Raw genomic sequence first — 15,677 nt, 5'->3', positions numbered from 1 at the left:
TCGATAGAAAAAAGGGGTATGTGTTACTACCTTCTCCCTAATAATAATAATAATAATAATAATAATAATAATAATAATAATAATAATAATAATTGTATGGCCTCAGCTACCGTTTGCAGATATTTCGATTTGACGCCATTTGGCTGTCTGCTCCTCAATTTCGACGTTCCGGTTTACTCTGTCTGCCATCTAGCGGACCTAGAGTAAACCGGATCTCTCTTGAGCGTCTATGGCTGAGATTTAATTAATTTTGTCGGGTAAATACCAAATGTATCACCAGAGATCTTTTACATGCCGACATCGTACGGCATGGAGTGTCGAATGGACTTTTTTCCGCCCTTCAAAAATCCGACTACCTCTGCCGGGTTTGAACCCGCTATCTTGGGATCCGGAGGCCGACACTCTACCACGGACCCAGAGAGGCAGGGTAAAACTTTACTTCCCGCAGCCCAACGTTTATAACATTATAGGGAAGTGAAAATAATGTAAATCTTACTTGGAATTCCTTTTAGAGGAGAGATGTGTTCATTGCCATGTCTAGGAACCCACCAGCCCACCCCGAGAAATATATTTACTTTTATAACCTAATAAAGAGCAGTAGCCGCCATCGTCCATGGCTCAAGTAGTTTCTTGCATTCTCATTGGTCATGGTGAACGGAATGTGACGTCATTGCCATCAATGCTGATAAATACATTGCGTTACCAACCCCGGCTGAATAAAAGCACAAACAAAAAAACACCATGTAAAATTACAATGCGGCTTTAACCGTCCGGACCAATGGTCTTGTCCAGGTCTTATCCTAACCGTCCGCACGGCAAGAACCAGTCCAGACCAATCGTGTTTCCACATGAAACTAGAGGCGTAGGGCCGCTTCGCGGCTTCTAACCGTCCAGATCAATGGCCTTGTCCACGGCAAGAATCCTAACCGTCCAGACCAATCGTGTTTCCACATGAAACTAGGGGCCTAAGGCCGCTTCGCGGCTTCTAACCGTCCAGACCAATGGTCTTGTCCACGGCAAGAATCCTAACCGTCCAGACCAATCGTGTTTTCACATGAAACTAGGGGCCTAAGGCCGCTTCGCGGCTTCTAACCGTCCAGACCAATGGTCTTGTCCAAGGCAAGAATCCTAACCGTCCAGACCAATCGTCTTGTCCACGGGAAGAATCCTAACCGTCCAGACTAATCGTCTTGCCACCAGCTATCGAAGCACCTCACTCATTAGTTCCTCCGTACAGAGGTTGGCAACTCTGAGGATAGCTTCACAACATCCTTCCCGAGAAGGCCGCGAGCGTGTAAACAAACGACAGTCGTTCCGCGCGCAGCTGAATGTAGCGAGTGCTGGGCTGCGAGAAGTTAAGCATTGATAGAGGCAGCTTAACATGTCCTTATAACATGTCCTTTTTCTCATGTAAGTATCTCAGGTAAATAAAATTATTGCGCCCTCCTTCTATCATATATTTATAACCAATGTAATGTTTTTCTGTTCAGAATATGATAGGGAATGTATGCTGACCATTGAGATCTTTACTGTAAGATAGCAATAGACTATGTATCGTCCAAACACAAAAATGGTTTCTCTTAGTAGAGGGGCTCAGCATTTACGGTCCTCTGTAACAGGATTAATTAACAACATGTTTTATCTTGTTTAGGAGGGGAGGTCACGCGTCGGATGTGGGTGTAAAGCCTTAGCGAAGGTGTAGTTAGGCTTTCTCCGAGGGAGTGGGCCATCTACCGCAGGAGGGAATCTGTCCGTAAAATTGTTAGGAGGAGAAGGAGGAGGAGGAGGAGGGATTGAGCTGACCTCTGTAACTGTAAGGAGAAGATAGAGGAGGAGGGCTTGAGCTGACCTCTGTAACTGTGAGGAGGAGGAGGAGGAGGAGGAGGTATTGAGCTGACCTCCGTAATGTCACGCTGTCGGATACGCTCCAAGATGATGTCGGGGAAGTGGCATGTCGAGAATGGCAGCTAGCCTTAAATCTAGAGTCCTAAGGCCCTCTCCAAGATGGTGCCGGGAAGGAGGCTATGTTGAGAAGGGCAGCTAGCCTTAAATCTAGAGTCCTAAGGCCCTCTCCAAGATGGTGCCGGGAAGGAGGCTATGTTGAGAAGGGCAGCTAGCCTTAAATCTAGAGTCCTAAGGCCCTCTCCAAGATGGTGCCGGGAAGGAGGCTATGTTGAGAAGGGCAGCTAGCCTTATACTAGGGTTCTTAGACCCCTCCAAGATGGTGTCGAGAAGGGCAGCATGGGGGTCCTTAGACCCCTCCAAGATGGTGTTGGGCAGGGCCGCTAGCCTTAAAACTGGGGTCCTTAGGCCCCTCTAATTTGGAGTCTGGAAGGGGCACGTCGAGAAGGGCAGCTAGGCTTAAAACTATAATCCTCTAAGGATTAGCTCGCCTCTAAGATGTTGTTGTGGCCTGTCGATAAGGGCAGCTAGTCTTAAAACATTAATCCTCTGAGGGTAAGTGTCCCCTCCAAGTTGGTGTCGGGAAGGGGGTATGTCGAGATGGGCAGCTAGCATTGAAACTTTAATCCTCTATGGTTAGACACCCTCTAAGATGGTGTCGGGGTAGGGGGATGTCGAGAAGGGCAGCTAGCCACGTTCGAAAAATTCCACTCCAAAACAAATGCACGTGCTGTCAAGATGGCAGCTGTCATCTTACCGGCTATTCACATTCCGCGCCCCTACGTCGTTAAGATGGAAGCAGTGAGGTTAGGCCCTGTCAATATGTCAGCAGTGAGGTTAGCAACGTTCACTTGTTCAAAATCCGTGCCCACATGGTTAGGACACGTCAAGATGGCGGCTAACATCTTGACAGCTGTCAAAAGCACTTGGATTTTAAATTCCACGCCCCTACGTGGTTAAGACGGCGGCAGTGAGGTTAGGGTCTGTCAAGATGGCAGCAGTGAGGTTAGCGACGTTTGCTTGTCCAAAAACGTGAGGTTAGGGTCCGTCAGGATAACAGGTGTCATCTTGACAGCTGCCAAAAGCACGTGGCTTTGTTTACAAACAATAGCACGTGGCCGGTAACGTGGTCATGACGTCATGGAGTCAATGACCTCGGGGTGCTGACTCAGCACAAAAATGCTGACGCCAGTGATTTAGAACATGCATTGCTCTCCTACTAGTGGTTGGTTGTGGTTCGCTCATTCACGTCGTCTGCGAGTCATCTGCTAGAAATAAGCATAGGACAGTCATACCGCGCTTAGATGTTAGTGATACAAGCGGTAACCATAGTACTAACGTTGCGTGAACACCACTGAAGGTTTTATGACTCAACAACATACTGCCGGCAGTGACGTAACGAATGCGGTACGGGCCCTCCAGCCAAAAGAAATATTCGAGCCCCCTGAAATAAAATGTAAAAACCTATGAATTTCTAATATCAATTTCATTAGAGCAGATAGAAGTAATGCAATATATTGTCAAGTTATACGAAGAAGGGGATTATTCATTATCGTAAGATTATAAAAAAATAATTTTTAACAGATTTTGTTTGACTGCCGTGGTATAACGGCTAAGCTACTGAACCGCCGAACCATGCACCACATACATGTTCGTACTTAACTAATTATTATCATTTTCTGTAACTGCAGAACTAAATTCTGTAACCGATACCAATGTCTGGGTTATATTCATTTATTCGATAACAACACAAAAAATATACGAACAAAATTAGAACCAAACTGCTCAAATAAGGTTAGAAAAATATCAAACTGCACAGCTGATAAGTCTAGTGTAATATTAACTTCGGGCAGAGAGCTCGTTCGAACTTGAGTTGACTACACAAACATCTTATTAGTATTATACATCGTCGTCGAATAAAATGTGTGACAAAAGTTAAATGTTCAACAAAATATGTGTATAATACGATCTAAGATGCGTTGCACATCAACAAAGTATCGTTTTCTAACTAAAATACGATATTTTGTTATCGATTTTCGTTGCTCTAATCATTTTTGAGTAATCTGGTGCAGGGATTTTGTGAGGACACACAACACAATGCAACCAAGTGGCAATTCCTCTACCTACTGATTCTACAAAATCGCCCTGATCATTTCCGCGCACAGTGACGGTAAGTTATTCATACTTTTTGCGAGGAGTTTTCGGGGCCACTTAAGGGCCCGGGCCCACCTGCATTGCAGGCCCCGGGACCTTTTTCATAAAACTAACAGATAATTTTACCTAATAATATTAGAACTCATAAAAATAATTATTAGTTAATCAAAAGTTTCATGAAGACTAATAAAATAATAATATTCGTTCATTAGTCAGCTGATACAAATGGAGGTTAGAATTATAATAATAATGTTATTTGTTTTACGTCACACTAACTACTCTTTTACGGTTTTCGGAGACGCCGAGGTGGCGGAATTTGGTCCCGCAGGAGTTCTTTTACGTGCCAGCAAATCTACCGACACGAGGCTGACGTATTTGAGCACCTTCAAATACCACCGGACTGAGCCAGGATCGAACCTGCCAAGTTGGGGTCAGAACGCCAGCGCCTTAACCGTCTGAGCCACTCAGCCCGGAGAGGTTAGAATCGGACTGTTGCATAAGTTCTTGGTTTTTGCTTGTTCTAACAGTGGGCTAGTGTTTGACTACGACCGGCTAATCCATATGTTCGATAGGCTCACTTGGGATTTTCGTTGTTGTGACTTTGATACACATGCGAATGGATAAAAGAAGTGAAAAATAATGTGAGAGAAGAAAGTTTCTTTGCGGAAAGTGATTGAGTTAAAAAGCGTTAACTATTTGCAGTCTTTTGGACATTGTAACCCTAGTTCTTCCTTTTACTTTTTTATTTTATGTGCTCTTGTCCGCCTCTGTGGTGTAGTGGTTAGCGTGATTAGCTACCACCCCCGGAGGTCCGGGTTCGATTCCCGGCTCTGCCACGAAATTTGACAAGTGGTACGAGGGTTGGAACGGGGTCTACTCAGCCTCGGGAGGTTAACTGAGTAGAGGTGGGTTCGATTCTCACCTCAGCCATCCTGGAAGTGGTTTTCCGTGGTTTCCCACTTCTCCTCCAGGCGAATGCGGGGATGGTACCTAACTTAAGGCCACGGCCGCTTCCTTCCCTCCTCCTTGCTTATCCCTTCCAATCTTCCCATCCCTCTACAAGGCCCCTGTTCAGCTTAGCAGGTGAGGCCGCCTGGGCGAGGTACTGGTCATTCTCCCCAGTTGTATCCCCCGATAAAGAATCTGAAGCTCCAGGACACTGCCCTTGAGGCGGTAGAGGTGGGATCCCTCGCCGAGTCCGAGGGAAAGGCCGAACCTGAAGGTTAAACAGATGATGATGATGATAATGATTTTATGTGCTCTTAAAAGTCTCTGTTGAGATGGACTAGCAAAATCTTGGTTTAGTACTCCCTGTGGGTGGGGGCGGTAGAATAACATCCACGGCGTCCCTTGTCTGCCAGAAGAGGCAACTAAAATGGGCAGGGGCTCTCAATTTGGGAGCGTGGGTTGACTACCCCGGGGCCCTGAGCTGGGTCCTGCACTGCTTCCGCTTACTTGTGCCAGGCTCATCATTTTCATCTATCCTATCCGACCTCACTTATTCAACTCTTGTTAATTTCCTACGCTGACGGTATTAGGTTAAGAGGCCTACACAGTCTTTCATTTTCACGCCCATCGTGGCCCTTCTCTTTATCTGGACGATACCTTCGTTTTTCGAAGTGTCGGATCCCTTCCATTTATCTATCTGATTAGTGTTATATAGGGGATGGTTGCCTAGTTGTACTTCCCCTAGTTGCAGGTTTCTCGAATTGACGCTGTGGAAGATAACCGCATCTGTGAGGATGGGGCCCTTCCTACGATGAACAATATTGAAAACAGCACCAACACTCAGTCTCACAGCCAGACGAATTAACAAATTGAAGTTTAACATCCCCGACCCATCCCGAAATCGAACTCTGGACCTCTTGGACCAAAGGCCAACGTAATAACTAGTTAGCTTGACTAAGTTATTACATTTAGGGTATACAGACATCACAAATGTAGAGGTTCACCAATAGGTTTCATGCACAATATAACACACAGGTAACGACCTAAAAGCTTCGTAGTAGAAACTGCTACATTATGGAAAGATGTACCGACCATGAGGATAGTGATTAGTGTTGCTTACGCGATCATAATAATACTAATCGTATGGCCTTAGCTACCGTGTGCAGATATTTTAATTTGACGATGTCTGGCTGTCAATTTTGATTCCATTTTACTCTCGACCTACTAGATGGCAGAGTAAACCCAATCTCTCTTGGGCATCTATTGCTGAGTTTTAATGAATACACCAAACGTATCACCAGACATCCTTTACATGCCGACATCATACGACATGAAGTGTCCAAAGGACTGTTTTTTCGTCCTTCAAAAATCCGACTACCTCTGTCGGGTTTGAACCTACTAACTTGGGGTTCGGAGGCCGACACTGATACACAGAGGCAACTAAATTCGTCTCTTCGGCCTAAGGCGGTGAAGCTCTTTGCAGGCACAACCCCAATGAAAGTGAGCTGCATGTATCACAAACCTGCCCTCCTGCCATTCTTAATTTTTTGGTAGTACCAGGAATCGAACCCGAACCTTCGGGGGTGGCAGCTAATACCATTAACCGCTCCGCTACGGATGTTGACGCTTTAAGAGATGAAATAATGTAATTCTCAGGTACTAACAAAGAAATCTCACATGTTTAGGAACTGAAGTAACAGTTTAGAATCTCATGTTTCTCATCTTCTCCGGTAAACTATTTACAGGCACATACCTCTCATGGTGCGTAACTTTCTACACGCTACGAATGAGCTGCTTCCTTCACAGTATATAACTGACATTGTTAGAACCAAGGACTACGCGTTTATACAGTTCTATTTGGTCTTCGTCCGTGACACTGTCTTCAAAACATACCCACATGCTATAAACAAAACATATAAACCGGAACTCACCAGTGTTTGTTAACAATATAAAGAAAACTTCGCGGACCGTGGCAAACACAGGTTATAATATGTGAAGCCTGTGATGTAATAATGACTTGATATTTTAACTTCTATGTGCACGAAGGGCAGGTGCTGCTACCCGAAGGATTATTTATTTACCTATTTATTTATTTACTTCCAGAAAAGGAACATGAAGCAAAAGCCCTGATGGAACTGGGCCTACCAAGTGACAACTGCTCAGCCCGCAGGCCTGCGAATCACGAGGTGACGCATGATCAATGTGACGAATCATCTCGGTCGATAATTGTTGGTTTTCTAGAACAGGGTCGCCATCTCCCTGTCACATAGCTCCGCATTTGTAATTCTCTGGTCCAAGTGAAAATCCCTTACTTGGCCAGGAATCGAACTCGGGGCTTCATAGTGAGAGGCAGGTACGCTACACTTTAGACCGCCGGGCCGATATTTGTTTATTTTCTAATACGAAAATGATAGACACGAGAAGTGTCCAAACTACGGTCACAGGTCTTTTGAGCGTAGAAGACGTCGTATGGGTGTAGCTGTGAGTTAAGAAGAAGTGAATGAGCAAAGTTTCCTTTAGAGATTATTATTAGAACTATTATTATTATTCCGCTTGTGTGCTGTAGTGGTTAGTGTGATTATCTGCCATCCCCGGAGGCTCGGGTTAGATTCCCGCCCTGCCACGAAATTTGAAATGTGGTAAGATGTCTGGAACGCGGTTCACTTAGCCTCGGGAGGTCAACTGAGGAAAGGCGGTTCCATTCCCACCTCAGTTAGCCATCCCTGAAGTTGTTTTCCGGGGAGTTACCATTTCTTCTCCAGGCAAATGCCGGGATGGTAACCAACTTCAGGCGACGGCCGCTTCCTTCCCTCATCCTTACCTGTCCCTTCCATTCTTCCCATTCTCCACAAGGCATCTATGGGGATGTACGGGTCCTTCTTCCCAGTTGTACATTCATGCATACATTATCATTATAGACTGTTATGCCTTTCAGCGTTCAGTCTGCAAACCTCTGTGAATTTACTAAACGTCGCCACAATCCTCGATTTGCAACTAGTGTTGTGGCCTCATTTAGTTCTATACCTCTTATCCTTAAATCGTTAGAAACTGAGTCTAACCATCGTCGTCTCGGTCTACCTCTAATTCTCTTACCCTCCATAAAAGAGTCCATTATTCTCCTAGGTAACCTATCCTCCTCCATTCGCCTCTCACGACCCCAACACCGAAGCCGGTTTATGCGTACAGCTTCATCCTTCGAGTTCATTCCTAAATTAGCTTTCATTTCCTCATTCCGAGTACCGCTGCCATTGTTCCCACCTCCTTGTACCAGCAATCATTCTTGCCACTTTCATGTCTGTTAATTCTAACTTATGAATAAGGTATCCTGAGTCCACCCAGCATTCGCTCCCGTAAAGCAAAGTCGGTCTGAAAACAGACCTATGTAAAGTTAGTTTCGTCTGGGAGCTAATTTCCTTCCTACAGAATACTGTTGATCACAACTGCGAGCTCACTGCATTAGCTTTACTACACCTTGATTCAATCTTACCTACTATATTACCAGCCTGGGAGAACACACAACCTAAACACTTGAAATTATCGACCTGTTCTAGCTTTGCATCACCAATATGACATTCAATTCTGTTGAATTTCTTACCTACTGACATCAATTTAGTCTTCGAGGGGCTAATTTTCATACCATGCTCATTGCACCTATTTTCTAGTTCCCAGATATTAGACTGCCGGCTTTCGGCACAATCTGCCATTAAGACCAAGTCGTCAGTATAGGCCAGACTGCTTACTACATTTCCACCTAACTGAATCCCTCCCTGCCATTTTATACCTTTCAGCAGATGATCCATGTAAACTACGAACAGGAAAGATGAAAGATTACAGCCTTGTCTAACCCCTGTAAGTAATCTGTACCAAGAACTCATTCTACCATCAATTCTTACTGAAGCCCAATTGTCAACATAAATGCCTTTGATTGATTTTAATAATCTACCTTTAATTCCATTGCCCCCCCCCCTCCCCCAATATAGCGAACATCTTTTCCCTCGGTACCCTGTCAGCTTTCTCTAGATCTACGAAACATAAACACAACTGCCTATTCCTCTCGAAGTATTTTTCAATTACCTGGCGCATACTGAAAATCTGACCCTGACAGCCTCTCTGCGGTCTGAAACCACACTGGTTTTCATCCAACTTCCTCTCAACGACTGATCGCACCCTCCTTTCCAAGATGCCAGTGAATACTTTGCCTGGTATACTAATCAATGAGATACCTCGATAGTTGTTGCAATCCTTCCTATTCCCTTGCTTATAGATAGGTGCAATTACTGCTTTTATCCAGTCTGAAGGTACCTTACCAACACTCCATGCTGATCTTACTACTCTATGAAGCCATTTCATTCCTGCCTTCCCACTATACACCGTTTCAGGTCTAATTTCACCTATTCCCGCTACTTTATAACAATGGAGTTTATTTACCATCCTTTCCACTTCCTCAAGCGTAATTTCACCAACATCAGTTTCCTCCTCCCCATGAGCTTGGCTGTTCGCAACACCACCAGGATGATTTCCTTTTACATTGAGAAGATGTTAAAAATATTCCCTCCACCTCTCCAGTGATTCACTGGGATCTATTATGAGTTCACCTGAATTACTCAAAACAATGTTCATTTCCTTTTACCCTCCATTCCTAAGATTCTTTATTACTGTCCAGAAAGGTTTCCCTGCTGCTTGACCTAGCCTTTCCAGGTTATTACCAAAATCTTCCCACCACTTCTTTTTGGATTCAACAACTATTTGTTTCGCACTGTTTCTTTCATCTACCGAGATCGATAGCTGTAGTCGCTTAAGTGAGGCCAGTATCCAGTATTCGGGAGATAGGAGGTTCGAACCCCACTGTCGGCAGCCCTGAAAATGGTTTTCCGTGGTTTCCCATTTTCACACCAGGCAAATGCTGGGGCTGTACCTTAATTAAGGCGACGGCCGCTTCCTTCCCACTACTAGCCCTACCCTGTCCCATCGTCGCCATAAGACCTATCTGTGTCGGTGCGACGTAAAGCAACTAGCAAAAAATTTCTTTCATCTACGTACAAATACCTGTTTGCCTCGGCCCTTGTTTTGGGACCATTTCTGATAAGCCTTCTTTTTACGTTTACAAGCTGCTATCACTTCATCATTCCACCAAGATGTTCGCCTTTTCCTATCTTTACACACAGTTGTTCCTAGGCATTCCCTTGCTGTTTCTACTACAGCATCCCTGTATGCCACCCATTCACTTTCTATATCCTGAACCTGCTTACTGTCTACTGTTCGAAACTTCTCACTAATCATATCCATGTACTTCTGTCTAATTTCCTCGTCCTGGAGATTTTCTACCCTTATTCTTTTGTAGACAGATTTCACTTTCTCTACCCTAGGCCTAGAGATACTTAGTTCACTAAAGATCAGATAGTGGTCTGTATCATCGAAAAATCCGCGAAAAACTCGTACATTCCTAACAAATTTCCTGAATACAGAGTCGGTTATATGTAGTAAACCCTTTTGGTCCACTATGAAGGATACCTACCTTCCTTACCTATCAGCAAAATTTCACGAGATCTGTCTCTTGGGTCGTATCGGGTTCTTCTTAACTTGCTGAGGTAAAGGTAGGGTTCAGTAATTCTAATCTATCTACTCAAATGAAAGGTATGTTTAAAAACATTCATATTTATTCAAGTAATCTCTGAAGAGTTAATCATTTATCATCGGTATCATTGGGATCAAATCGTGTCCACTGGACACCACAATAATTTTACACAGAAGGTCAGAACACTGGTGTGAGCCTTTGACATAACTGCCTGATGGGCATCCTTACTAGAAACCATTGTCTCAATTATTAATTAAAGAACGGAAGATCTGGAAGTCCTTAAATTCAGCTTCCATGTGAGACTCCGTGTACCATCATAGTGATTCTTTATGGTCCAGTCCTCGTAAAACGAACTCTGGACTCTGGGTATAATTAAGGCAGTCCAATCGGTGTGTGCCACACAGTGGTTGTACGGCATGGACCCTTAATTGAATCGATGTGACCTGTGACTATGTCATGGACCGACATCTAAACTTCTAAGTTACTTTAAAGTCATTGTGGTTGTTGACCGCAAGGAAAATGATGCTACGGTGGCATATGGCCCTACTCTAAGTCACTGAGGTTGATGACCCCATGACCATCCAAGTTTCTAAGCTGAAGGCTAAAAACAATTAAGTTACATCGGTTGATGACCAAAGTTTCCACTTTACTAACCCCAGCACATTTACTGCTCCATCAATCAAAGTCAAATAATGCAACAACAACAACAATGCTCACAATACTTTGTGGCAGTAAAATCCATTACCTTCGGATATGTCCCCTTAATCGTTACGTTAACATTTACTTATTCCCCTGAAAAATAAACTAAGATTTCCAGAATGCTCTTCAAGCCATTCGCTTGATTTAAAGTTATTTCAAAATACGTTTCCACTGAATTTTATAATTAAATAAATTTAAATGATTTAGTGAAATCTTAAGGAACAACACATTCTATCTCCGCGGACGAATGGTTTCTTTCACAAGCCCCTGCGCAAGTCTTGACGTAATTCATTTTTTGATCATGTTGGATGTATATCGTCGGTAGCTGGAAAAAATCTACATCACTTATTTCCAGTATTTATCCTGTTTCGTGACATCACACTTTAATTTAATCTAATAATAACCATTATTACTACTTGGGTAACCCTGATAATTAAGTACAAAACCATAAGTAACTCGCCGTACAATGTAAACCGATTACGATGTCATATCTTGTCATAACATTTCCGTGAAGCTTTGTGCGCCCCTCACAAACAAAACAATCATCATTACCATCGCTCTATATTTTGGACAACCCTGAAATTGGCTAACCATACTCATTATACTCTACGTTCGTGGTCTCAAATGTACATTACAATCTCATATAAACAAATTTACAGTATCTAATAACATACACGTTATTCCCGGATGAAAATTTCAACTAGATCCAACAGTTAACGTTATCCCCTGCCAAGAAATGCAATCTCGTCTCAATGCGTAACACACTCTGCACGTTCCGTTATTCGAGCTGCGAACTCCTATCAGCTGACGGCATTGAGACACGACCCTCACTCTGCTGTGATATGAAACATCCGTTTCGTCTTGCTTGACTGGCCTCTCAGAATGAAACCTTTAACTTCGCCGACATTATTAAAGAAATACGAACTTTCTGACCAGCAAAATGCACATAGATTATACTTCAAAATGCCTTACAATAATTGTTACACGTCGCAAATTAATACCGGCATGGATTCTTTAGTTCAGCACATAAGGTACGGCCGCCCCTGCCTACTAATAGTGAAATTGATTCAGTAAATGCAGATCAGTTCCAACAAAACAAGTTCAGCCTGCGTGCAAACCGTTTTGTAGAAGGAAATGTTCAGAAAACATTACTTCGGAAGACATGCAGTCTATGGAAAGAGGAAAATAACAATCATTACACGTAATTGCTAAAAGAAGTGAGGTAAAAGGTAGTACAAGAGAGGGAGTTTAAGCGTAACGTGACACTTCAGTACTTCTTTGAAGTTCGTGGCTAAATACGTAGTGTTTCAGTGGGATGTCCCACTTTTTAAATTAGCTAGAACTCCGCGTCCTTACATGACTTTTAAATTGTACGTACATTACAATGATGCACGAAGTCAGGAGTTTGAGTGCATGCTGGCAGATGGAAGATTGCATTCCATATATCGATATCGATACATATCGCGACGTCGTTGCGGCCGTGGAGGAATATCGATATATCCTGTTGTCACATAAATCTTTAAAATGGAGAACACAATTTAATAGTGTGTATTTATTGTGAAGAATTATTGGCTCACCGATTCCGTTACCACCACACAAGGGGCTTGCCGACATGGGTACCACGCTCGTGATGTTCCTGATCGAAAGACAGAAGATTAATGGAGAAGCTGGAACGAACCGATTCATTAGTCAATGAAAAAGGGAAGCATAATCCGCCGACGGTAGTGCCACCGCGCTCTGTAGATGTTCATGAGCGATTGCTTCGCTCACCACAAAAGCCTTTACGCTATCTGTCACAAGAGACCGGATAATAGGTAACGATGTGCCAAAGAGCAGCGAAACATGCAAATCTCTGGCCATACAAAGAGACAGCAATACAGGAGCAGAAAGAACCCGACAAAATGAAGCGTGTGCGATGCTGCAGTTCGTTCCTCAACTTTGTGGAAAGAAACCAAGATATATTGAAAACGACAGGGTTTACTAATGAAGCATGGTTTCATCTCTCAGGATACGTCGATGCTCAAAACACAAAGATATAGCAGCAGAAAATCCTCATGTGTTCCACGAGACATCACTTCACCCGGAAAAAGTTGGAGTGTGATGTGAAATATTCGGTCACAGGGTCATTTGACCAATTTTCTTTGACGGATCTGTTAATACGGATGTGTATAAGATCATTTTCACGAAATTCGTGGAGCAGCTAGGTGACATCGAACTTACGCAGAGATATTTCCAACAGGATGGCACCACATGACACACTTTCAATGAATCCATAGCACACATCAACAGCTTCTTCGAGAACTGTGTTACCTCTCAAGATTTGTGGCCTCCAATATCACCAGACTTGACGTCAGCAGGTTATTTTCTGTGGGGCCATCATAAGGAAATAATTTACAAAAACAAACTACGACCATCTCCGGAGAAATATCACAACCGAAATAATGAATATCAATGTCTACATGCTGAGACATGTATCTGAAAACATGGTGAAGCGGGCAAGAATGTGTCTCCGGGAGGAATGGGAGCGCCACTTCCAACACGTCTTGTAAGCGTCATTATTTCCTCCAGAGATGACCTCTCATTTCACTTTGGGTTGTTTATGTTCTCTTATTCAGACAAAGAATCCCACTGAAACACCCTGTACTTCAAGTGTGCAAAACATTTTGCTTGAGCACATTGAGTATTTCTGAAATATTCGTCCAGACGGCCTTCACCAAGAAAACTACTGGTGGAATTGCTGAACCAGATAAGAGAAGAAAGAAGGTGCCACCAAATAATGTGGGTGAAGAAATAAGGGTAAGCTCATAAAACACATGAGAATATTATCCAAAAATGAGTGTCACTACAGCCGAGAGAAATCAGGTAGGCTGTATTCCTGAAAGCCGTTTCAATATATCAAAAATGAATTCTTTGTACTTAGAGCACTGCAAGAAAAACCATGTGGAGCGAGAGTTAATAGCAAAGCAGTGGTTTTACCGTGACATTTCTAATACTGGGTTTAATTTGGTTTCAAGGAATCTGCTGATACCTGTGATGAAACTAAATAATAATAATAATAATAATAATAATAATAATAATAATAATAATAATAATAATAATAATAATAATATAACAGACGAAGAAAGAATCATAATTAAATGAGACTACGAAGCCCACTTGGCAGATATGAGATATAAAAACAAGACCTTTGATAAAAACCACAGTTCTAGCCGTTCACGCAAGGAACTCAATGTTGAAAACATCCTAGGAATATGAGCTACGAATTTTGGGTAAATAAAATATAATAAAGTATGAGAATATATTCTTTATTTAATCCTAAAAATTACAATCCTTCTCTAAATCATCGTTATTTGGTCGATTAGATTAGCAGTTTGCCTTTTTTCTACCACTACGAACGCGAATGTGAGTGAATGCACTGCTTCACTTAAAGACCACTATGAGCGCTAATGTGAGTCAATGCAGAGTTTCACTTAAGCCCTTACAATTACATTCGGTGCGGACTTTTTTTTTCGTCCGCCTCTGTGGTGTAGTGGTTAGTGTGATTAGCTGCCGTTCCCCGGAGACCCAAGTTCGATTCCCGGCTCTGCCCCAGAAATTTGAAAATTGGTACGAGGGCTCGAACGGGGTTCACTCAGCTCGCGAGGTCAACTGAGTAGACGTGGGTTCGATTCCCACCTCAGCCATTTTGGAAGTGGTTTTTCCGTGTTTTCTCACTTCACCACCAGGCAAATGCCGGATGGTACCTAACTTAAAGCCAGGGCCGCTTCCTTCCCTCTTCCTTGTCTATTCCTTCCAATCTTCTCATCTATCCCGCAAGGCCCCTGTTCAGCATAGCAGGTGAGGCCGCCTGGGCGAGGTACTGGTCATCCTCCCCAGTTGTATCCCCAGACCCAGAGTCTGAAACTCCAGGTCACTGCCCTTGAGGCGTTAGAGGTGGGATCCCTCGCCGAGTCCGAGGGAAAAATCGACCCTGGAGGTAAACATATAAAGAAGAAGTGGCGTGCGGTCAGGAGCGCGCGGTTGTGAGGTTGCATCCGGGAGATAGTGGATTCGAATCCCACTTTCGGCAGCCCTGAAGATGGTTTTCCGTGGTTTCCATTTTCACACTAGGCAAATGCTGGGCTGTACCTTAATTAAGGCCAAGGCCGCTTCCTTCCTACTCCTAGGCCTTTCCTATCCCACCGTCGCCATAAGACGTATCTGTGTCGGTGCGACGTAAAGCAACTAGCAAAAAAAGAAGAAGTGGACATTTTTTCTAAACATCAGAAAACGCCTAATAGTATTGTTCCAAGGAACACATTAGTGAAAAAATTATGTAAATATGTTAATTGGCTAGGGTTTGAATAAATAAAGAAAACAAGTAGAGAAACAAGCAATTTTAGGCTGTTTTTCTGGAACT

At 43.3% G+C, this 15,677-nt stretch overlaps 1 protein-coding gene across 1 annotated transcript in view; it reads right to left on the bottom strand.

Annotated features, from left to right (window-relative positions):
- Positions 1 to 6,858, bottom strand: part of LOC136874898 (uncharacterized) — a 46,052-nt gene extending 39,194 nt beyond the window's left edge. The window contains exon 1 of the mRNA XM_067148601.2: positions 6,758 to 6,858. Coding sequence (XP_067004702.2) covers positions 6,758 to 6,824 — 67 coding nt within the window. The 5' untranslated portion in view covers positions 6,825 to 6,858. The remainder of the gene's footprint in view (positions 1 to 6,757) is intronic.
- Positions 6,859 to 15,677: the final 8,819 nt, after the last annotated feature.

The sequence above is a fragment of the Anabrus simplex genome, chromosome 5, assembly GCF_040414725.1.
Source record: "Anabrus simplex isolate iqAnaSimp1 chromosome 5, ASM4041472v1, whole genome shotgun sequence".
Classification (NCBI taxonomy): Eukaryota; Metazoa; Arthropoda; class Insecta; order Orthoptera; family Tettigoniidae; genus Anabrus; species Anabrus simplex.
This window is presented reverse-complemented; position numbering and strand designations above follow the sequence as displayed.